Below are 24,920 nucleotides of genomic sequence, written 5' to 3' on the forward strand. Positions count from 1 at the left end.
GTCGAATGTTATCTATAACTGTCGTCCATGTTTATGTCAATCTACTTGAATAATCTTTTCTGGTTAGCGTTTATTTAGTGAGTTTTTTTTCTACGGGATGGGGTCACTAAGCCGATGCCCAATCCTCCTTCTTTATCCAAGCTTGGGACCGGCAGTAACCCCAAAGGGGCTCCACGAAGAGTTATATGTCAATGTAGCCCATAGCAAAATACAGAATGTAAAACACAAATATGATGAAAACTAAAGCATAAAATGAAGCCTGTAACGAAGATTATACTTGAATACTCAGAAATAATCCACTAAAGACGTGATAAAATGGTTAGAAACACACATAATGAACATCGAAAATATTTCCAACAACCTCAGCCATAGTTTATCTGTTCATATATCTTAATTAATTACTTAAAAATATTATTAAAACCTTAGAATTATGCAAAGAAGGATAGTGGCTAGTAGTGGAATCTACGACGCCCACCACTGCGTCCTATTTAGGATTCGTCAGTTGGATGTACCTACATCTCAGAGTTGATCTTCACTCCAGGACTAGAACTCATTTGCCTTTCACTTCAAATACCATTACATTATCCACTTAGTTACTGATTCCTGATAGCCATCTGCTTGTGCAATATGGTGAATTTTAAACATCAGATGAACTTAAAATTATGAATATCAGTACCTTTATTCGAAAACATTGAACATTTCCAGATAATGGTGTCAATGTTATCCGGATTATTCTTATCATTACTACTATTGAGATATATATGGAAAGGTGGGAGCACGAAAAAAGAATAGAACTGTGTTTTATTTTTGCATTTGGTACTACTTCATTGGAAAAGAATACAACTAACATTTCTGGAAGTCCTTGCGGTACGATGATATAAGACAGAGAGAATTTATAAATAGTGGTTTCTTTCAAATAACAATTATTTAACGCCCAATATACGAATAGACCATGTGATGTTTTGAATGCAACTACCAATCGTACTGTCTGCACTCTCTCTCTCTCTCTCTCTCACTATTTATCCCATATTCTAGCTCTCTTTATTATGATTACTAACATATTAGCCTGTTATTAATAGTTATGTCTTGTATTACCAGTTTGCCCACATTCTTTTTCCCTGTTTCTATGTATTTCAATCTTGATCGCTCCCTCTCTCTCTGTCTCTAAAGCTGTCTATGTACTTTCTTTTTACTATATAATACAACTAACCATATGATTATAACAGTAGGATTGACGACAAATCTTTACCGTTGGCTAGAAATGATTATATAATCATCAATTCATAAGATGGGATTATATATAGAAATATGATAAAGAAATTGTCTATTGAATAGATCTCTGTTATTAAAATGTAACACAATATCTATATCTATGAAGGGAGAATATATATCAACCCACGCAATGTCTATGTATTGTATATATATATACATAGAAATGTTATTTGTATATACATAACTATCCAAATACCTAACTAATGACATAATTCACTGATTAGTTTAATGTCATAATCATAAATGTATTCGAATAAGAATGTTTCATATTCACAATATATATGCATATAAATAGAAAGATAATAACCCAGTGATTACTATTAATAGTTTTATATGACTTAGCAACAACTGATTGATACAATTTCTATCTTCATTTGATTACATAATATAAGTTTAGTTGTCACACCTACATACACACACATACATACATACACGCACGCACAGAAAAAACAGGGAGACAACAGAATCCAATGAACAATTATTTGAATGAAATAAAATATTGAATATAATTAAATTTCACTTGAATCTATCGATGAATATTTTATCAGTGTTCACTTGATTTGTGTTGTTACTAAGGGGACAATGAATTAAGTCATTAATTCATGGAATTAAATATGACAACTCCTAAAATGTATACTGATATGAATATAGGGAATCAAGCAATGAATAATAATAATAATACAAATGTTACATCATTACTTGTTCGTGAACGTTTAAAAAATTGTGTATTAAATAAACGTAAAAGTAAAGAACAAGCAATTCATTCAAATGAGACAATATTGTTGAATATGGGTATTAGTCAACAACAACAACAACAACAACAACCACAAACACAACCACCTCCACCACCACCACAGCAGCAACAACAACAACAAGGTGATCATATCCTTGATAAAGATTTAATGCAAATGAATCAAGAACAATCTGTTAGTAATAATTGTTTAATCAATGATCATTTGAATGGTAAATCTATACCACTTAGTAACCAAAACAGTACTCATAGTAACAATAATAATAATAATAATAGTAATAATACTAATGATAGTAGTTGTATTACACCATTAACAATAGATGTTGAAAATCTTTCATCCCATAATCAAACAATCACTATGACATCTTTACCAATCAATATGAAGAAATCTAATATATTACATCATCAAATGCAACATTCTTATTCAAATCATGAAACGGATATACATTATATGGATTTTCAAAATTTACATACATCTGACATGGAAACAAGTAATTGTGAAAAACATATTGAACAACATGATCATTCTAGTCATGATCATGATCATGATCATCATCAACATCGTCAACAACCTAATAAATTAATTGATGAAAATCTACGTAAAACAGTATCAGAGCCAAGTTTAAAAATGCGTAGTGGTTCTGGTGGTGTACAAAAATCACGTTATAAACCAGATCGTCGTCATTATTATCATCATCATCATCTTAATCATCATATTGGAATGAATACAGCAGCAGCAGCTGTAGCTGCAGCTGCAATGACTGTTACTAATGATCCATTAGCAATGATTGGATTATGGCCACAATTAACATCAGCATTTCAACATACAAATTTAATACAAAAAACAATGAATAAAAAACCATCACAAGATCTAAATAATAATGATAGTCATGTATCATCAATAGATTCTGATGAACGATTAACAAAATCCGATAGGAAATCTTTAACACAATCTATATCACTTCGATCAAATACTACTATACAAGATGTCATTTTAACCGAGTTTATGAAACAAAATCAATTAATCAATAATCAGGAAGTATTAGAAACTATGAATACATGTTGTACTAATTCACAAGCAATGAATTCATCTTATTCATCATTTGGTACTACAACAATCAATCCATCGATATTGAATTCAACAATGATGAATGGATTTTGTGCAAGTTTACCAAATTTAACAGCACAATATCATCGTACATCATCATCATCCTCATCATCATTACAAACAAATCATCATCATCATCATCATCATCAGAATAATATAAATAATAATAATAATAGAACAACGAATACAACAATACCGACACATACATCTACACCGACTACACATCATCTAAATCAATCAAGTTTTGATTATAATGAATTCAATCAAATTGATACAACAATGTCTGATCTAATCAATGATCATCAATCTAATCCAATTACACAAATCAATAAATCATTCTATCATCATTTATTACCATATTATCGATATCAATCAATTGGTTTAATTAGTCGAACTAGATCAGCACCATTAAGTTTAGCTACTAATTCGAATATAACAAATTATCGATCTATACAATTACAAAATTTAAATCATGTACATAATTTAACTAATTCAATGAATAAATCAATATCTGTGACATCAGCAGCAAATTTATTAGCTATGGAAGCGGCTACAATTAATTATGGGAATCAACAATCAAATCAATCAATCAGAGAACATAATCAATTCAATGGAATCAATAATAACAGTAATAATAACAGTAATAATAATTTACAATCAACTATAGATAATGAATTATCATCAAGAAGTAAAGTTGTTTTACAATTACGTAAGAAAATTCTAGAAAGGTAAATGATTGATTACTGATTCTAAGATTGCCTAATCTATTTAATGATCTTTTTTTTTATTGAGATGGTAGAGAAGATTTGTAGTTCAGGTGGATGATTTTGGTGGTGTTTTGTTCTCTGAACTGGATGGTTTGTGCTGATGATGATGTCGTACAGAAGAACGATGAAAGCTCCACGATCAAACCATCCAGCTTAAAGAACAAAACACCACCAAGATCTTTTTTATTATTAGAAGGGGATTTAGTGGAGATTTTCTAGAAATGAGATGATTGAGAAGGTTTGTAGATCAGGTGGATGATTTTGGTGGTGTTTTGTTCTCTGAACTGGATGGTTTGTGCTGATGATGATGTCGTACAGAAGAACGATGAAAGCTCCACGATCAAACCATCCAGCTTAAAGAACAAAACACCACCAAGATCTTTTTATTATTAGAAGGGGATTTAGTGGAGATTTTCTAGAAATGAGATGATTGAGAAGGTTTGTAGATCAGGTGGATGATTTTGGTGGTGTTTTGTTCTCTGAACTGGATGGTTTGTGCTGATGATGATGTCGTACAGAAGAACGATGAAAGCTCCACGATCAAACCATCCAGCTTAGAGAACAAAACACCACCAAGATCTTTTTTATTATTAGAAGGGGATTTAGTGGAGATTTTCTAGAAATGAGATGATTGAGAAGGTTTGTAGATCAGGTGGATGATTTTGGTGGTGTTTTGTTCTCTGAACTGGATGGTTTGTGCTGATGATGATGTCGTACAGAAGAACGATGAAAGCTCCACGATCAAACCATCCAGCTTAGAGAACAAAACACCACCAAGATCTTTTTATTATTAGAAGGGGTTTAATGGAGATTTTCTAGAAATGAGATGATTGAGAAGGTTTGTAGATCAGGTGGATGATTTTGGTGGTGTTTTGTTCTCTGAACTGGATGGTTTGTGCTGATGATGATGTCGTACAGAAGAACGATGAAAGCTCCACGATCAAACCATCCAGCTTAAAGAACAAAACACCACCAAGATCTTTTTTATTATTAGAAGGGGATTTAGTGGAGATTTTCTAGAAATGAGATGATTGAGAAGGTTTGTAGATCAGGTGGATGATTTTGATGGAGTTTTGTTGTCTGAGGTGGATGGTTTGGTCGTGGAGCTTTCATTGTTCTTCTGAATGACATCATCAACAGTACAAACTTCGGATAGAAGTGAAGTGTTCGAATTTCTTCATATGCGTTTCACAGCTTGTTTTGTACACCTCGACGTTGATTGGTTCTTACTGACATTTAATTATTACTGCTATTATTATTCTTTATTCTACCTAATTGATCATGTCCTATTATTGATTGATTTTGTTGTTGATTACCAAAATTAAATTCAGGGTCAATAAGGAGCAATCAACGTCGAGGTATGCAGAACAAGCTGTGAAACGTATATGGAGAAATTTGAACAATTCACTTCTATCTGAAGCTTGTGCTGCTGATGATGTCGTTCAGAAGAACGATGAAAGCTCCACAACGAAACCATCCAGCTCAGAGAACAAAACTCCATCAAGATTTTTAGAAATGTCAATAGTTGAAATCATAGTGATCTGGCTTCAATCGACTCATGATTTTAACTATTAAACTTTTTAAAATCTACACAAAAACCCCTTCTGATAATAATCATCTACTCACTAGTGACTGACTTCAAGAGGAAATTTTTTCGGAGTTCAAGTGATTAGACGTTACCAGTAGAGTTCAACCAGGTCTGTTGTGAGATATTAGCTCACTGAAGACACTGGTGTACAGTGGCGCGATTGCGTGGGTTGGTTGACGTTAGACATTAACACTGTTGGATGCCGGCCGGCTCAGTGGTCTAGTGGTTAGGCGCTTGTGTGCGAGGTTAAGTGATCCTGGTTCCAAAATCTCCCGAGGTGGGTTCGTGGATGCGCAGAGTTGAAGAGTCCCATACTAGGACGAAATAACCGTTCATTACTTCTATGTTTTTCATTGTGGTCTAGCTTCAATTGACTCATGAATCCAACTAATAATATTTATCTATTGATTGGAGAAGTATAGAGGTAATCAAGAAAGATTGGAAATATGTATCAATGCCAAGGTTGGACTTGATAATTACTAGTGACTTTCAATATAAAACTACCATGTACATTAGTGAAATGCTTTAAACGTAAACAAAACAAACGTTTAATTCATTTTTGTATTGGTTTCTTGAATCTTTTCATTGCTGTTAAGGTCTGCAATTGGCAAATGTGTATCTTGTATGGATTGTCTAGATATTTCTTGAACTCACAAACATTATAAGTTCCGGAGTGAACATCAACTCTAGGATGCAGGTACATCTAGCTGATGAGTCCCAAATAGGATGAAATGTACGTTCTAGATTTCACTGTTAGTTAACATCATTTCAACCTATAAAACAATCGTTATTTGGCTATTAGCGTATAGTCAATGTTCTTTTTTCATTAAGTTCTGAGGTATATTATTGAAAAGCACTCAACAAGATGCAATTACAACTATAAAAGGCCATTACAGTTCTAAATCATTCAAACGAACATTACCTAATGTCAAATGTACAGTGGTCTAGTGGTTAAGTGCTCGCGCGCGAAGCCAGTAGGTCCTGGGTTCGAGCCCAGCGTGGTGCGGGATCGTGGATGCGCATTTCTGAGGAGTCCCATACCAGGACGAAACGGCCGTACAGTGCTTCCAGGTTTTCAATGGTGGTCTAGCTTCAACTGACTCATGATTTCAACCTGTGAAATTGATTACCAAGTTTTAAAAAAAGTATTCTATTCATGTTAAAAATTTCAGATCTGAATTTTTAACATCAGATCGTTCAGGTGTAAACATTTTGGATGGTTCTAATTCACCAATTTCTCGAATAAATCAAACAAGTGGATGTGGTAATCCATTATTAGAGAGAACAGCTTCAAGTCCTGTAGTTAATATGGCTCCAACAATACGATCAGAAACTGTACCTGTAAGTTAATGGACTTATGTTTACATCATTATCATTGATATATATATGTTTATAAAACATGATATCATTTTTCTTAACAACTTATTTTGTTTAAAGTTAGAGTGTGATAGTTCCCTGCACCCTCGAATGCCCCCGGGTGCCCTCAAATACCCTGGTACAGTCAGGGGTGGGAAAAGTCTGCTCTCCCTCTCCAAGTGTTCTCACATGGCCACGTGTATACAGCCATTATCAGGGAAGTCCTACTCACTTCCTTCTCGTAGCATTACTGTGAATGTCCGGCGATTTAACCGAATTGGTGGACATGGAGAGTCCACCTAGGTAAGTTGGAAAACCCTGATTCCCAACCAATGATGCACATGGTCTCCAGGATCATGAGGGAACAAATGACGTATGAACCAATTATTGGTCAGTGACTACCATGAGACTGCATCTCCTGGCGTTGCCCCACCACCTTTTAGATTAGACCTCTAGGTCAAAGTCTCCGGCTGTGGTCGCCTAAGAAAACCACTTTCTTCAGTATGGGAAAATAAATAAAATAACTAAGTAGTAAGCAATTTTCAAGAAACCCTTGATCTAGATCCGGTTTTATTTTTCACTCTTCTTTATCTTAAGGATACTTAATTATGCAATTAAATGATCAGATTTCTTATGCAAATTGAGATGTACTACGCAAATAGTTGTAACGTCTCTGACTGTGAAGCTGAATGACACGGAATCGAATCCGTCAGGGGGCACCAGTTCCCTCAAGATTACAGGTACACCTTACTGACGAGTTCCAAGTAGCACGAAACTCGGGTTCAGGGTTTCTTGTCGACTACCTCCAAACACCATTTAATCTCACAATAGTGATCAATCAATTGTGAAGACTTGGTTGTTATTTGTGAAAAGAAATTTTGTTGTTTTTTAATTAGAGTGTGTTGGAAACATTTGTCATAAATCATAAAACATCACAATGTCCATTCTCTGACGAATAGCTGTACCTCAATGATTCTTAATTATAGTTGCTATTCACAGAGGTTTTGACAAACATAATTCCTTAATCAGGGAGGAGGGATTTGTGGATATTATAGTACTTTATTCATTGATTGGTTAAAGTTAGACATTACCACTATAGGATGTTGGCTCAGTGTTCTGGAGGTTAAAAGCTCGCGTACGAGATCGATAGGTTCTGTGTTCAAATCTCTCGAGGTGGTGTCATGGATGCGACTTCTGGGCAGTCTCACAATAGGACGAAACGGCCATCCAGTACTTCCATGTCTAGCTTCAAATGACTCTTAAATTCAATGACTAAAATAATTCCTTAAGGTGGAATTAGATAAATGATCATTATTTGAAACAAACAAAAAAAACATTTGTTATCTTTCACATGACACATTACAATTCTAAATATTTTGAAACTTATCACTATGGTCACAATGATGTTCCCTAAAGTCACTTCAGATTCTTTTGTTAATTCTATAAAGGTTTGAATAATTTTTTCTAGTTTGCGTTTTTTTAACGAGTTAGTTTTCGAAGGGATGAGGTCGCTAACCCCATGCTCAACCCTCCTCCTTTATCCGGGCTTGAGACCGGCAGTAGCCTCCGGAGGTAATCCAGGCGGATTTCTTTATTAATCAACTTCTAATATAAAAAGAACATTGTCAATAATACATACATACCAAGCTGCCAGTTTCGGGGAAAATTTGGCACATTTTGGGGAAATAACACAAAAACCCTAAAATTTCCCCAAAGTTGGGAGCTCGGGATATCAATAATCTTTCATTGTAGTTTGAAATCTGCACTGTGTTTTTGTCTAGTTGCCATGAATTCTATTAATGATTGGAAATCCAACCTTATTCGTTAACTTCCAGGCCACATTCCATAATATACATACTACTAATAAACAATCTTATGAGTAGTATCCTTTATAAAAACAGGTAAAACCCATTGAACATTGTAATCTCATGATCAATACATGATTCTAAAAGAATTTCTAAAGAAGAAAAAGAAAACATCATAATCATAAGAGTCTGAATTCTTCTTCTTTTTTTTTAATTTTTAAATACGATTTTATTAAGACTAATATCTAATGGGAAAATACTTTCGTCTTAACTTCATGTTACCTTTCTTGCCCAATTTGATAGAAATTTAACCAATCAACAATTCATGCTCAAGGTCATCCGTTGAAATTGTCCAAAATTTAGAACTGAAACCTTTAGGGGATAGATAGATAGATAGATATCTTGTTTTGGTCGATTAAAGAAAGCTAAATTTAGACCATAGTGATTAGTATAGATTTCATGATGGTGTATTGTATATATTTACATAGTAGAAGAACAAACTAGACAAAATTATTCCCTAAAGTTTATTCCTTTTCTTTTTTACAGTTTCACAACTATTCGGGTATAATAAAATGTTGGTTTTAGTTAAGAAATTCATAACATTAGATGAGATTACAATTTATGGACGACATCTAAGTTACGTGGAAGTGACTTTGAGAGTGGATACTTAATGATTAGAAGTAAATGACAGTTATAAAAGACTGATAGGTTCTGGATTCGAATCTCGCGAAGTGCGGGATCGTGGACGCGCACTGCTGAGGAGTTCCAGTACTAGGACGAAACGGCCGTTCAGTGCTTCCAGGTTCTCTATGGTGGTCTAGCTTCAATTGACTGATGATTTCAAACTGTGATATTTCTAATATCTCCACAAACCTCTTCTGATAGTAATCATTTGCTCACTAGTGACTGACTTGAAGAGATACTCCTGGAGTTCTAGTGAGAAGCCGTCACCAGTGGAGTTCAACCAGGTCTGTTGTGAGATATCAACTCAGTGAAGACAATAATGTACGGTGGCGCAACTTCGTGGATTGGTTGAAGTTAGACATTAACACCGTTGGATGTCGGCCGGCTCAGTGGTCTAGTTGGTTAAGCGCCTGGCGCGAGACTGATAAACCCTGGGTTCGAGTCTCGAGGGGTGCGGTATCGTGGATGCGCACTGCTGAGGAGTCACACACTAAGGCGAAACGGCCGTCCAGTGGTTACAGGTTTTCCATGATGGTCTAGCTTCAACTGACTGATGATTTCAATCTGTGAAGTTATAAAAGAGTTAGAACTCTCATTTACAGTTGATAGTTAAAGTTTAAAGAATTTGATTTAGGGTTTTCATCACGATTTAACCATATGGATGAATAAATTCCGCGTCAAAATCCGAGACCTGTTATCTTACTTGTGATTGGTTTGTCCATAAATGATAATCTCGCCAAATGTTGATTTGAATTAATGTGAAAAGAATTGACAACATTGATTTGATATATTTTTTAATTGGGAATCTATAAGAATTAAACTACTTCTAGTACTATGAGAGATTTGAAACTTGTAAACAGAAATCTGTTTTTAACAAACTAAATGGACTAAATAGCTAATGACTGGCTGAATGGTTTTTAAATGTATATGTAAATAATCTTTTTGTGCTCCAGATGTCGTGTGTGTTACTTATATACACATAAGTAGTATAGAATGATAGTCATGAATAGAATGTATTTCAGTAGAAGATTGTAAAGGAAAAAATGGGAACAGAAAGCAATTAGTATGAAAATACAGGAACAATGAAATCTGAGACGATGGACTGATATTTACAAAAGGATCAGTGAAGTTTAAGACAATTGATTGATAGTTTGTAAATGAAGTATTCATTGTATGATTCTCAGATTTTAGTAAGATGTTCTGTAATGTGTTCATATACATTCGGTTATCTCCATTCGTGTTCTTGTTCACTACACAAGTATCGTCCTAAATCATAGTAGGTAATATTCATTAACCTGTTTTGAAATGAACCCTATTAGTACGACTGTATTCATTCCAGATCTTCTATAGTGAAGGAGAACACAGGTGAGGACAACTGGATCATGTTCAGCATAAAAATTTCAGAGTCACTTGGTAAAATAGAAAAACCATACTATAATATCTAGTTTGCAAAATGTTCAATAATTGTCTCGAACTTCATTGTTCTTGCATTTCCATACTAATTGCTTTCCATCCCCGCACTTCCTTTCTTGATCTTCCCCATCTTCTGCTGCCAGACATTACATTCCTGTCTCGCGTCATATACTACTTATATCAATATAAGTAGCACGCACCACACTTTGTCAAGTTCCATTTGAATAAAATTGATTATTTTTCCTTATCTATTACTAGTCTACTTCATTATTATTGTTGCTTAATTGATATGATATGTATCAACATGATTAACTGCATATCCAATGCTGTTTATAACTGATTGATAGAATGGAAATGAGATTAGATGGTGGTTGGAGGTAGTCAACAGGAAACCCTGGACCAGGGTTTCGTGCTACTTGGCACTCGTCACTAAGGTATACCTGTAATCTTGAGGGAACTGGTGCTCCCTGGCGGATTCGATCTCGTGTCACTCAGCTCCACAGTCAGAGACGTTACCACTGAGCTATCCGAGCCGTGACTAACCTCCTGTAGGACTGAGATGTAATCACAATTGACTGATCACTGGGTGGTGATCAATGTCATGCTTGTCTAGTCCTTATTAGTGCAGATCGAATGATATCGATCATGTTGCAATGTGGCCACCAGTCTATGTGACTCCCTAGCACCAGTTCCCTCAAGATTACAGGTACACCTTGCTGACGAGTGCCAAGTAGCACGAAACCCTGGTCCAGGGTTTCCTGTCGACTACCTCCAACCACCATCTGATCTCAGTATATAGTGCCCGCAGTATCGAGTCACCTAGACTGGTGGCCACATTGCAACATGATCGATAGCATTCGATCTGCACTAATAAGGACTAGACAAGCATGACATTGATCACCACCCAGTGATCAATCAATTGTGAGAATGGAAATGAACACAGTAAGGCTTATTACTAGTGTTATATTCCGATGAAAAGAATGAATGGTAACTGTCGAAATCTATTTCTGAACAATTTCTATACGTATATTTTTATCGTATAATTGTTAAGCTTTATTTTGACCTATGACCCAGTATTATACATTTTACCATTCTTGAATTATGCCCAGTGTATCAATCTCTATCCTTCACATTCACATCCACATTTGGCTAATATTTGTATAAATGTTGTTTCATATTTTATAGTATGATGTGGTATGTTTGGTTTTGTATATAAACCCAGTATGTTTGAAATACATAATTCATACCGCAGAGGCTGCGATTGGTGTTCTGGACTTAACAGGCAGGGCTAGGAAGGAAGCAGGACCGAAAATCACTCTAGACTTCTCGTACGCGTTTTATGCGTCATTGGTACGGTTGATAAATCACTGTTCTCTGATTGGCGGTATCATTACGTTAAACATTAATAGGACGCAGTACACAAGTTGCAATAACTAATTCACTGTAGTTTAACCAATTAATTCGTGAATGTCTTTATCCTTTGGATAAAATTTATAATCTTCAGAAGTCAAAAACGCTATAAGACTTGGGCTTTTTTAAAAAGAAAATTGGAGTATGACCAAACATCCTGCTGTTTATTCTTTTGAGCTGGATATTTTAATTATAAATCTTTCAGATTTTCAGTCTACACAACATAGTCTACATGGAAATGGACTTCCGTTCTATCTTATAGTATACACTCATTACGAAGTTAAATTATTCAGCACGTAGAACGCAGTACACAAATTGATTTATATTAATCTGAAAGAATTACCTTGAATTCCGCGCTTGTCTTGAATCATCCATATAGTGTTGAGATTGGAAAAGGGTGATAATTCTGTGTGATGCTTGTTTCTAAACTACATTTTTCTTCTCTTCATTCTGTTCTAAAACTACTATTATAAACCGTTTTGCTACTGTTACCACTGAGAGCTGGATAGCTAGATAAGTATTTTCTTATTGTATCTAGACGAGAACAGTGTCTTGTGTATGTAAGGAAATTTATGTACCTTAAAGAATTGTCATTTCCTCTTTACTTTTCTTCTTTCTCATCCATGATCTTTCATGGTTCACTAATAGAAATCCTACAAGTGGCATCAGATCTCTGAATGTGCACTCGGTTGACAAGTGTCAAACTGAATGAAATCTTGCTACTGGGTTTTCTGTCTACTACTACTGTAGTGAACAGAACACGGGTGGGGGCAACTGAATGTATTAGACAGCAAATTATAGGACTTGTTAATAAAATCTAACAATCAAATAGTAAATGCTTAATTTGCAAAATGTCCACCGATTGTCTCAGAGTGACTCAGACTTCATTGTTCTTGTATTTTCATACAAATTGCATTCTGTTTTCATTCTTTACTGTTCGATTCTCTTGTCTTTCTTCTGCCAGACCTTCTGTCCAAAACTAACACCATCTACTACTTATGTCAATATAAGTAGCACACACCACACTACTACTACTACTAATCACCAAAATATCAGTAATTAAAAAGCGACAATTTATAATATTAGAAAGACGAAGTGAAATTTAACAAAAGATGATTGAATATATATTAATTGTGATTGAGTTGATGTGTGTAAAACATATGTCGTATGGAATACAATCATCTTTACATCTATCGTATTTTATTATACTTGCAGATTGTATATTTTAGTAGTAGTGCCTTTTACAACAATAATAAGTTCATAACAATATTCTGATAAGATAATATAATGATTTAATAGTTGAGATCATCAGTCAATTGAAGCTAAACCATCATGGAAAAACTGAAAGCATTAGAGAGCCATTTCATTCTATTATAGAACTCCTAAATAGTATGCATCCATGATCTCGCCCCGCAGGATTCGAACCCAGGACTAATCAGTTTCAGAAGAATTTTATCAACTATGTTATTATGTGATCATTAGTTTAAAGAACTTAATGTCTTAGTATACTTTACTGTACATCATTGCAAAGTTATTCATTCAACTATAGTGAATATTTGAAGATCTTGCTGAAATGATCACATTATATATTTCTTTTATTTATAGCAATATAGTTATAGTAGAAACTCTTTAAAGAATATTTCAATCCATAAATCTATTTCATATTAGTATTGTTTGGCTTGTATCTTCCCATTGAGGTTTAACACTGCAATTGATCAGTTTGTTATTGGCATATGTACATACTATGCATATTGCCTTAATTCACAAGCTTTTTGTAAGCAATGATGGATAGTGGCTAACAGTGGAATCCAATTTGGTGTACGTTTCGTCCTATACACATATTCCAATAACAGACTGATCAATTGCACTGACGAGTCCTAAATAGGACGAAACGCGCGTCCTGGATTCCACTGCTAGCCACTATCCATCATTGCCTACTTCATATTTTGATTTTTTTATTTTTGTTTTTTCTATTTATAACTTTATCAAATTCTAATCAACCAATCAAAATGTCAATTCGAGATTAAATTAAATTCCTTTATTCTTATTGGCTTAGATTAGATAGAGTTAACCTTGAAAAAATAATCGATAAAAAAGGGAAATAAATAGATTTTTTTGTGTGTGGACAATCTGTTTCATTTATCTTTTATTATAATGAAGCGTTTTGTTGAAAAAAAAGGGAAATGATTCAAGAAACTGTAAACGGAATGTATCATACATAGTTACATAGTTACATATTTTATCTGATATAATATACCCTTGTGGGCCAAGGTAATTTGACATTGGCTTTCAGGAGAACCAGACACTATCCGAGCCTTTCACGTGACAACTCAAACAGTACAGTTCAATCCCGTTTAACCAGAGAGCTAGACACCGCCTAGGCTTAAATTTTATAACCCGAGCAGTACAACTCAATCCCACTGAACAGGAGAACCAGACACCATATAGGCTTTATCGTTACAATCTGAATAGTACAGTTCAATCCTGTAACGCAACCAAACAGGCACAAAGCACTTTGGTGGACCAACTAAATCGATTACTATTAAGATAATAATGAAAAAGTATGGGAAATATGGAATTTGGATTGTTTTTAAAGGGTTGACATTTACAATCACTATTAGACAATAATAAATATTTATATTTGATTACTTATGCCTTAAACTACTGATTGACAATAATAAGTAGGATATAATATGATAAACTATGTTATGGGTATCTTTGTTGGTGAATAGTCTATTTATGCACTTGAACCTATCTTAATGTCTAAATCTGAATCTACTTATGTTATAACTTGTGACCGCCGATTAATGTGCAGTGACTTATCGATTGGATCAATGACGCGTAAACCCGTATGAGCAGTCTAGAGTCCTTATTGGCTCTGCTTCCTGACTAACCTAACCAGTTAAGTCCAGAACACCAAATCGAGCTTCTGCGATATGAATCATTTATTTTAAACATACTGAGTTTATATACCAATCAAACAGACCACAACGTACCAATAAAATATGAAACAACATTTGTACAAGATTTGGCCAAATGTGGATGTGAATGTGGAAGGCAGTGACTAATCGGCAGGGCATAATTCACGAATGGTACAACGTATAATACTGGAGCGTAGGTAAAAATGAAGCTTATAATAAGAGGAAAATGATTATGAATAGTTTGGTTATTTAACAATTATACGATAAAAATATACGTTTAGTATTGGTCCATAAATGGATCTCAAAGTTACCATTCATTATGCTTATCGGAACCTAACAACTTAACATAATATCGATTCGTTTTATTATCAGAAGGGGTTTTTGTTAATATTATAGCAATTTAAATGGTTGAGTTGAAGCTAAACCATCACGGAAAACCTGAAAGCACATGATAGACATTTCGTCGTACTGTGGAAGTCATCTCCTTCTAATAATAATCACCATATGCTCACTGATGACTGGCTTCAAGAGGTATTCCCTGGAGTTCCAATGAGAAGCAGTCACCAGTGGAGTTCAACCGGATTCGTTGTGAGACAGTAACTCACTGGTTGCTCAATTTCATGGATTAGTTGAAGTTAGACATTAACACCGTTGGATGCCGGTTGGTTTCAGTGGTCTAGAAGTTAAACACACGTGTGCGTGACAGACAGGTCCTGGGTTCGAATCTCGCGAGGTGGAATAGTGGCTGCGCACTACTGAAGAGTTCAATACTGGGACAAAACGGCCGTTTTCCACGATGATCTAGCTTCAATCGACTGGTGAACTAAACCATTAAATTCGTTTTATGATTTTTGAAAGTATATGTTCACTGGCTTGATGAAAAATAGACGGTGTATTTAATTACTAATCTCAACTGAAACTTCCTCATTCATAAAAGTTTCTGTCATCCTAATGTTAGTACTTCTTTTTTGCCTTTCTGATAGATAATTCAACATTACTGTCCAGTTACAACTTTAACTATCAATGAAATCCAAAACTCATATTTCATTCTGAATAGAAGTCGTCATTTGTATGTATCTGAATCGTAGTGTTGAATTCACGTATATACTGAAAGTAAATAACCAGTAACTTAGTTAAAGAAGATGATGATGTTTCTTTATGATAGTTTATATGATCTTATTGTTAATACTTTAGAGTGAATTTTGATCCGCTTTCAGATAACAAGATAACACATACAGCGGAAGCGAATAGATTAAAGTTTTGAATGTAAACATTAACAACAACATTCAAGTCTATTTAATGGTTGAAGTCTAGTTAGGATAAAATATGAATTTTACACTTCATTGTTAGCAACAAGATAAATAAGATAAGTTTAGTAGCTTAACAACAATAATAATGAAATATTTGTATACAATACAAATATGCTAATAAATAATAATCGATTTTGGTGGAGTTTTGTTCTCTGAGCTGGATGGTTTGGTCGTGGAGCTTTCATCGTTATTGTGAACGACATCATCAGCACAAACTTCACCATCTTTATGATCGATTTTAATCATAAATATCAATAATAGGAAAATACAAATTTTTCCCAATAGGAATATTTTCAGACATTATTAATCACTATGTTTCTTCACTATTACTTAGTTACTTACTTACACCTGTTACTCCTAATGGAGCATAGGCCGCTCACCAGCAATCGCTATCCAACCCTGTCCTAAACAATCCTTTCTAGCTCTTTCCAGTTGTTATGCATTCTTTTCAAATTCGCTTCTATTTTCCGATGTAATATGTTTTTTGATCTTCCTCTTTTACGTTTACGTTCAAGATTCTAAGTTAGGGATTGCCTCATGATGTCGTTTGGTGATTCCTTCAATGTATGTCCTATCCATTTCCATCGTCTTTTCCTAATTTCCTCTTCAGCTCGAAGCTGGTTTGTCCTCTCTCTTAGAAGGCTGTTGCTGATGGTGTCCGACCAATGGATGTTGAGTATATTGTGTAGACAACTATTTATAAATACTTGTACTTTCTTGATGACGGTAGTAGTAGTTCTCCAAGTCTCAGCTCCATACAGTAGAACTGCCTTGACGTTGGTATTGAAGATTCTCCTTTTGATATTGTTTGACAGATAGTTGTTTTGAGTTTCATATGTTATTCAATTGTGGGAATATGATCCTTGCTTTGCCAATCCTCGCCTTTACATCTACATCAGTTACTCCTTGTTGATCGATGATGCTGTCCAGGTATGTGAAGAATTTTACATCTTCCAGAGTTTCACTATCAAATGTGACTGGGTTGATGTTCTCCGTATTCGAGGATCTTGCTTTTACCCTTGTGTATTTTGAAACCTACTGATGTAGAGGCTGCTGCTAAACTAGTTGTCTTCATCTACATTTATTCGTGTGTATGGGATAGGAAAGCTAGATCATCTGATATTATGGATATAATGAAAATTATATCAGTAAATTCCTTAAGGCATTAATGTTCAAGATTCAAAATATTTCAATTAAATCATTGTAGTGAACAAGAACACCAATGGGGACAACCAAATGTATTTGAATAGAAAATTACAGAACGTCTTTGTAAAATCTCAGAGCCATACAGGAAATACTTCATTTGCAAAATGTCAATCAATCATCTTAGACTTGATTGTTCCTGCCTTTCCACAACAATCATTCTCTGTTCTCATTCTCTTCTCCTCGATCCTGTTCACCTTATGCTGCTAGGCATTTTACTTTCAATTGATAAGACATACTACTTATATATCTGTCAGCATCAGTAGCACACATCACATTATAACGGGGCAAATTATCTCAGAGCGATGAGATCTATTTAAATTATGTTATTCTGAAGTGTGATAGTTGCACAATGTTAACAACTCTCTTTGTTTTCAACTAGGAATGTCGATTGCTTTACTGTATCAGGTTTTTTTTTAAAAAAAAATACAAATCCTTGTGCAAATGACGAATTCCTCTACGTCTTGAAGTTTTCCCTAGTGTTTGTTTTAGTTTATAGTGCCTAAGGTAAATTTTGGGGGTTTATATAGTTTCTTCGAAAAGTAGGAAAACTATACATTGAATCTCTTATTTGCACATCTTTCATTAGTTGTCATGATTCATTCAATTCTGTTTGTATTCCTATTTCTTTCGGTTTCTCATTTTGGATTCTTTTCAGTTCAATCTTCTCAATCGTTTTATATGAAAGGCATTTCATTTCTGATTGATATTATATACTACTTATGTATGTTGATACAAGGAGCATATACTACAATGTAAACATTGTTATTCATCGATTTGTGCTAACTATATAAAATAAGCAAAGATGGATAGTGACTAGAAGTGGAATCCAGAACAAGCATTTCGTCCTACCTGAGACTTTTCAACTGGATGTACCTCTATCTCAGACTCGTTGATGTTCACTTTGAAACTTGAACCCAAAACCGTCCGCTTCAAACAACATTGCGTTATCCACTTAGTTACTGAGTCCTGATAGCCAGTTGCTTGTGCAATGGAGGGGGGGGGAAAGCTTAAATTCACTTGGTATTGTTTACTTGTATCTTCTCATTGTTGTTTAGGAATACATATGATTACTGTCAAACACGCAAAATAATTATAGTTCACCTGGATCTGTAAAGGGGTGAATAAATATGTCACTATGAACAAAGTTCGTACCTATCATTTTGGCCAAAATTCATAACGAACTGATACAAAAATTAGTATGGATCTGTCATTGTCAAGATTACAGTTGTTTGAAGTATCAAATAGAAGATGGCGGGGGGGGACGGAATTTTCAACCTCCCACTATTACACATAATAACTTCATAGAATAGTTCTATAACTTGAAATTGACTACTTTCAAACTTTTTCTCAACTTATCCATATGTTAACTAACTTAGCACAATATCTAGGCGCAGGCTACTGGATGAACGGAATATTAAAAATACAAAAAACAAAAATAGTACATAGAAACAAAACAAACATTCCATTTGTAATTTGATCTAAATGGAAGATAAAAATATTTTGTAAACTATGCCAAATTCAATAACAATAAGGGCGTTTATAATGAAACAAGAATGTACACCTCGTTATTATTATTTTTTCATTTTTTTCAAGACTAAATTAATAATAATAGTAATAAGGGTAATGGTAATAATAATAATAGGTATTTGTTGCTTTTTCTCTAATCAGAGCTTGTCCATAGTTGAATTGAAGCTAAATCATCATGGAAAAAGCCTGGAAGCATTGGCACCGACTCAGTGGTGTAGTGGTTAAGCGCTCGCACGCGAGATTGATAGGTTCTGGATTCCAAAGTCTCGTGAAGTGAGATCTTGGATGTACTCTGTTGAAAAGTCTCATAAGAGGATGAAACAGTTGTCCTGTGTTTAGGTTCAATAGACTTATCAATTCAATTTTCAGTGTATGAAACAGTAATTAACATTAAAGATGAATACTGTATTGATCAGGAATACCTTTGTGATTTTCTCATATTCTACGTTGTATTTGAATTAGATCAAGATGATGACTAAATTGATAATAAAAAAGAGAGAAATATGTATCACTAAAATACACTTTTCATCAAAGATGGTTTGAGTTATCCTTTTTGTTGATAGATATTCACCGGATACTTATGAATCTTGTGAATAAAGCTAACAATGCTTGGATCTATTTAAGAATTTTGAACTATTCCTCGGAAAAGTCCATAAGGGCTCAAAAAACTTGTAGGAAACATTTTATAGAAGCCTCTCAGATAAATCTAGAAAGTGATTATTCACATGTAATGTTTCTGATTAGATATTTACCTATGCTGCTATTATATTTAGTATGGTTCCAGGAACTTCCAGAAGATCAGCTTTGTTTGTATTCCTATAAACACCCTTATTTTTCTGTACATATGCTAACCATGGAGTATAGCATTCCTTTCACACTTCATACCGTTTCTCTTCTATTCAATTTTTAAAGTAGATTTAGCCTAGAATTATCAGAAGTGGCTATATACTGGTTTCGAGTTCTTATGTCGATATCAACACTGCTATCCAAATACAGGTTCCAGATAAAACGAAAAACATGTCCTGGATTCTACTATTGGTGATAATCTTTCTATTCTAAACATACTATGACAATGTTATTAACTTGTCATTTAACCAGTTAGACATGATTTTAATTATCATGATACCAACGTTTGTAATCGTACAGTTAAGTAGTATAATTCTATTCACTTATGGAAGATTGAGTTTATTTCGTGTTAATTGATTGAAGAAACTTAGTAGGGATTGACAACTTCATCAATAATAACCTACCAGTATTTAATCCTAGTGATGTATGGCTTAAGTAGATAATGCTCTATTCCAATCACTTAACATAGAATATTACGAATCACTAAATCCAATTACCTGACTTATTTATCATATTTTAAACAACAAATACACATACTTCTGTCAGAATTTAAAACTGGTATTGTGGTACTTTTAATTGTTGAATTAATGAGCCAATTGAACCTAGACCAGAATAGAAAACCTGGAAGCATTGGACGACCATTTCGTCCTAGTATGGGACTCCTCAACTGTATGTATCCACAATCCTGTTTGCAGAATTCGAACCCAGGAACTACCGGTCTGACGCGCGAAAGCGTAACCTCTAAACCACTCTACTGCCATCTAGAAGTGTTATTGTCTAACTTCAATCAATCCATGAAACGGCTATTCAGTGCTTCCACGTTATCTATGGTTGTCTAACATCAATTAACTCATGAACTCAACTATTAAAATTATTACAACCTCCACAAAACCGCTGTTTTGATACTCTAAATAAAATCAGTTTCTACTGGGCGTATTTCATTACATACTTATTATTTAAGAAAGTTTTGTTTTTGTCATTATTAGTCTCTTCCTGGAGCCCACCTGGGTCTACTACCGGTCCCAAGCCTGGATAAAGGAGGACGGTTGGGCATAGGGTTACTGACCCAATCGCGTAGAAAACTAACTCACTAAAAAAGCTAACCAGAAAAAAATTCAAACCAATCTAATATATAAATGATATTACACACAGTAATGGGAATACAAAAGAAATGAAAACATTATTCGTTGAAACAACAACAGATTTCGAGTTCAATCATGCATACTTAGATACAAATATAGATAGATAGATAGATAGATAGATAGATAGATAGATAGATAGATAGATAGATAGATAGATAGATAGATAGATAGATAGATAGATAGATAGATAGATAGATAGATAGATAGATAGATAGATAGATAGATAGATAGATAGATAGATAGATAGATAGATAGATAGATAGATAGATAGATAGATAGATAGATAGATAGATAGATAGATAGATAGATAGATAGATAGATAGATAGATAGATAGATAGATAGATAGATAGATAGATAGATAGATAGATAGATAGATAGATAGATAGATAGATAGATAGATAGATAGATAGATAGATAGATAGATAGATAGAGATAGATAGATAGATAGATAGATAGATAGATAGATAGATAGATAGATAGATAGATAGATAGATAGATAGATAGATAGATAGATAGATAGATAGATAGATAGATAGATAGATAGATAGATAGATAGATAGATAGATAGATAGATAGATAGATAGATAGATAGATAGATAGATAGATAGATAGATAGATAGATAGATAGATAGATAGATAGATAGATAGATAGATAGTAATGTACATTATATACCTACACTTTCACAGTCATATTAGCTGTAGACATTTGATTACAGTTTTGTTAATTTCCTTATTAATTCTATTTACAATGTTGGTTTAACCGGCAAACTTTCTATCACTTTAATGGATACATACATTAGTGTCAGTTTTGGTAAAATTCAAGTTACTTAATTAAATAATTATGTGGGTGGGATATGAATTTTGTTTTTCTTTCAAATGACAGAAATACGTTTACTTTGTTTGTTTGTTTTTTATATTCCAAATACATTGTGGTATGGGCTGCTTATATCCACAACTTACAAATATGTAACGATAGTCAGGAATAGAATGTTTTGCTGGAGAAAGTCGAGAAGGAAAGAATGAGAACAGGAACAATGAAATCTGAGACGAATGACTGATATCTTCAAATGAACTGTTTACTGTATGATTCTCAAATGTTATTAATACATTCGATTGTTCTTATTTGCGTTCTCGTTCACTACAATATGAAATGAACTCAATTACATAAAATTAATATCAGTTTAAGGGTTGTGGAGATTGTTAAGTTTTTGATTAAGATCATGAACTGACTGATGTTAGATGGTCGCGTAACTTTGTGAATTGGTTGGGGTTAGACATTAACACCATTGGATGGCGGCTCAGTGGTCCAGTAGGTTAAGCGTTCACGCGCGAGACTGAAGGCCCTGGATTCGAATCCCGCGAGCGGGATCGTGGATGCGTACTGCTGAGGAGTCCCATAATAGGGTGAAACGACCGTCCAGTGCTTCCAGGTTTTTAATGGTGGTCCAACATCAATTGGTTCATGATATCATTCAAAAATTAATAGTATTTCATACAATCAGCTATCTAGCTTGGTTATGAAGGTTCTATCACTGTTCTAAACAGTAACAACATTCAATGCCTAATTCTAATCAAAAAGATGAAGGATCTTCTTTATTTAGCGAAGCTGAATTACATTAGTTATAAAACAACTTAATAAAAAAAAGATCGGAGAAAGAATGGGAGATTACATGAAGACATTGAAACTTCATATGATAAAGGATTATCATTATTGTTATTATTAATGGCTTTATTCAATATTATAGTTTTGGTATAAGATACAATTCTCAGTACAGAGTATTTCAATAAGTTCCCATTTCTTAATTCTTCATCGATCCCTAACGATAACCTATTGAGTAATTGTCAGTTACAAGTTAGTAGTCCAATCAATCAACATCTAAATAATGTACATTCTTTTCTCAATGTATATTGTCAGCAACCACATTGTCTCGGATTCAGCTATTTTGTAACTCGTACAACGAGAAGTTGTACACGTTTTAGAAATGCACTTGAATTGGGTTATGTGATTCATAGACAATTATGATGTGTTAAAACCGAACAAAGAAAAAACCGATAACTTGTTGAAATATCTAGAGGGCATGGAACAAGTAGTCCAGATATTCAATCAGGCTGCTGCAGATTGTTTAGAATGATTTGAACAATCCCTTAAATGTGTAAAAATCCTTTTTTTTCAGTATTGTTTTCTATTCAAGTAGACAGTGGTCATGTTTTACTGAATTATAATAAAATCTCTACAGTTGAAACATGTAATTTGTCAAATTGTAGGTAAGAAGTCTTATTTCGCAATACATTCAACCATCTACCGTAAATTTTTGTTTTTTGTTATCCTTATTTAAACCTGGTTGATAGTAGGGTTGTCGGACATGGAGGGTCGACCTAGGACAGTTGGAAAACCCTATTTCCAAACCAATGGTGAAAATGGGCTCTATAATCCTGAGGGAAAAAAAAGCCGTATCAACCTATTGGTAGTCACAGGCTGCTATGAGACAGCATCTCCTAAAGTTGCTCCACTGCCTTTTGAATTAGACTTTCAGGTCGAAGTCTCTGAGTTTGGCTCCTTAAGAAAACCACCTGGTTCAGTTTTGGGACCCGGCTAGTATTACAGCCTTCACACAAATCAGTGATAAATATTACTAGCCTCATATTATTGTATGATACATATGAAGATGCTGCTCCCTTGTACCGATACATCTGTGTTCAAATAAATAAGTAGAAGCCATCAACAATTTTTTAATCATTATGGAATGTACGGACTCACTTTTTGAATACTTTATTTAAAAGATGATCATGTTTAAGAGTTATCATAAAGAACCAAGTAGAAGAATGTGAAACAATTAATTTCCAATAACTTTTAGTATCTTGACAGTTGAATTCACGAGTCAATATAAGCTAGACCATCATTGGAAAGCTGGAAGCACTGGATGGCCGTTTCGTCCTAGTATGATACCTTTCAGAAGTGCACATCCACGACTCCGCACGCAAGACTCTGACCCATAACTTTCGGTCTTCGTGTGCGAATGCTCAACCTTTAAACCACTGAGCTCATACAGTAAATACTTCATTTACAAAATATCAATCAATTGTCTCAAACTTGACTATTTCTTTGGCAAATATCAGTCAATCGTCTCAGATTTCATTGTTCCTTCATTTCAATACCAACTCCTTTTTATCTCCGTTCTTTCCTTCTCAACCTTCTACTACCAGACATTCTAATCCTGACTATCGTTATATACTACTCATGTTCATATAAATAGCACACACCACAATAGGAACTGTGTTTATATCAATAAACTTTGCTATATCATCTCATTGAGCTAAGGTATCAGTATTAATGATACGCGTATAATAGATCAGGATTATAATACTTATTAGAAAACACATTACTATTAGGATAATTTATTTATAGAGATTAGTTAGTTAGATAATTTAGTATGTAAATGATCGTTTCTATCTAAACAGTTTGAGATCATGAGTCAATTGAAGCTAGACCATCATGGAAAACCCGGTCGTTTCGTCCTATTGTGGGACTCCTCAGCAGTGCACATCCACGACCATGCCTCACAGGATTCGAACCCAGGACGTACCAGTCTCGCGCCAGGCGCTTAACCAACTAGACCACTGAGCCGACATCCAACGATGTTAATGTCTAACTTCAATTAATCCACGAAATTGAGCGACACATCCACCATTGTCATTAGTGAGTTACTATCTTACAAATGACCCGATTGGACTCCACTGGTCACTGCTTCTCACTAGAACTCCAGGATATATATCTTGAAGTCAGTCACTGGTGAGCGCATGTTGACTAGTATC

General features: G+C 34.2%; 1 protein-coding gene across 1 annotated transcript; it reads left to right on the forward strand.

Annotated features, from left to right (window-relative positions):
- The first annotated feature begins 1,298 nt into the window (after positions 1-1,298).
- On the forward strand, positions 1,299-22,226 carry MS3_00010715 (uncharacterized protein). The gene is made up of 3 exons (XM_051219110.1): positions 1,299-3,859; positions 6,659-6,827; positions 22,084-22,226. Exons 1-3 carry the CDS (start codon positions 1,875-1,877, stop codon positions 22,150-22,152), a joined length of 2,223 nt encoding a protein of 740 aa, XP_051067253.1. The 5' UTR covers positions 1,299-1,874; the 3' UTR covers positions 22,153-22,226.
- Positions 22,227-24,920: the final 2,694 nt, after the last annotated feature.

This window comes from Schistosoma haematobium, chromosome 2 (assembly GCF_000699445.3).
Source record: "Schistosoma haematobium chromosome 2, whole genome shotgun sequence".
Classification (NCBI taxonomy): domain Eukaryota; kingdom Metazoa; phylum Platyhelminthes; class Trematoda; order Strigeidida; family Schistosomatidae; genus Schistosoma; species Schistosoma haematobium.

Coding starts and splice junctions, on each gene's coding strand:
- MS3_00010715 (XM_051219110.1), top strand. CDS start 1,875: ATGGAATTAAATATGACAACTCCTAAAATGTATACTGATATGAATATA. Junction 3,860..6,658: donor CGTAAGAAAATTCTAGAAAG/GTAAATGATTGA, acceptor TAAAAATTTCAG/ATCTGAATTTTTAACATCAG. Junction 6,828..22,083: donor TACGATCAGAAACTGTACCT/GTAAGTTAATGG, acceptor ATGTAACGATAG/TCAGGAATAGAATGTTTTGC.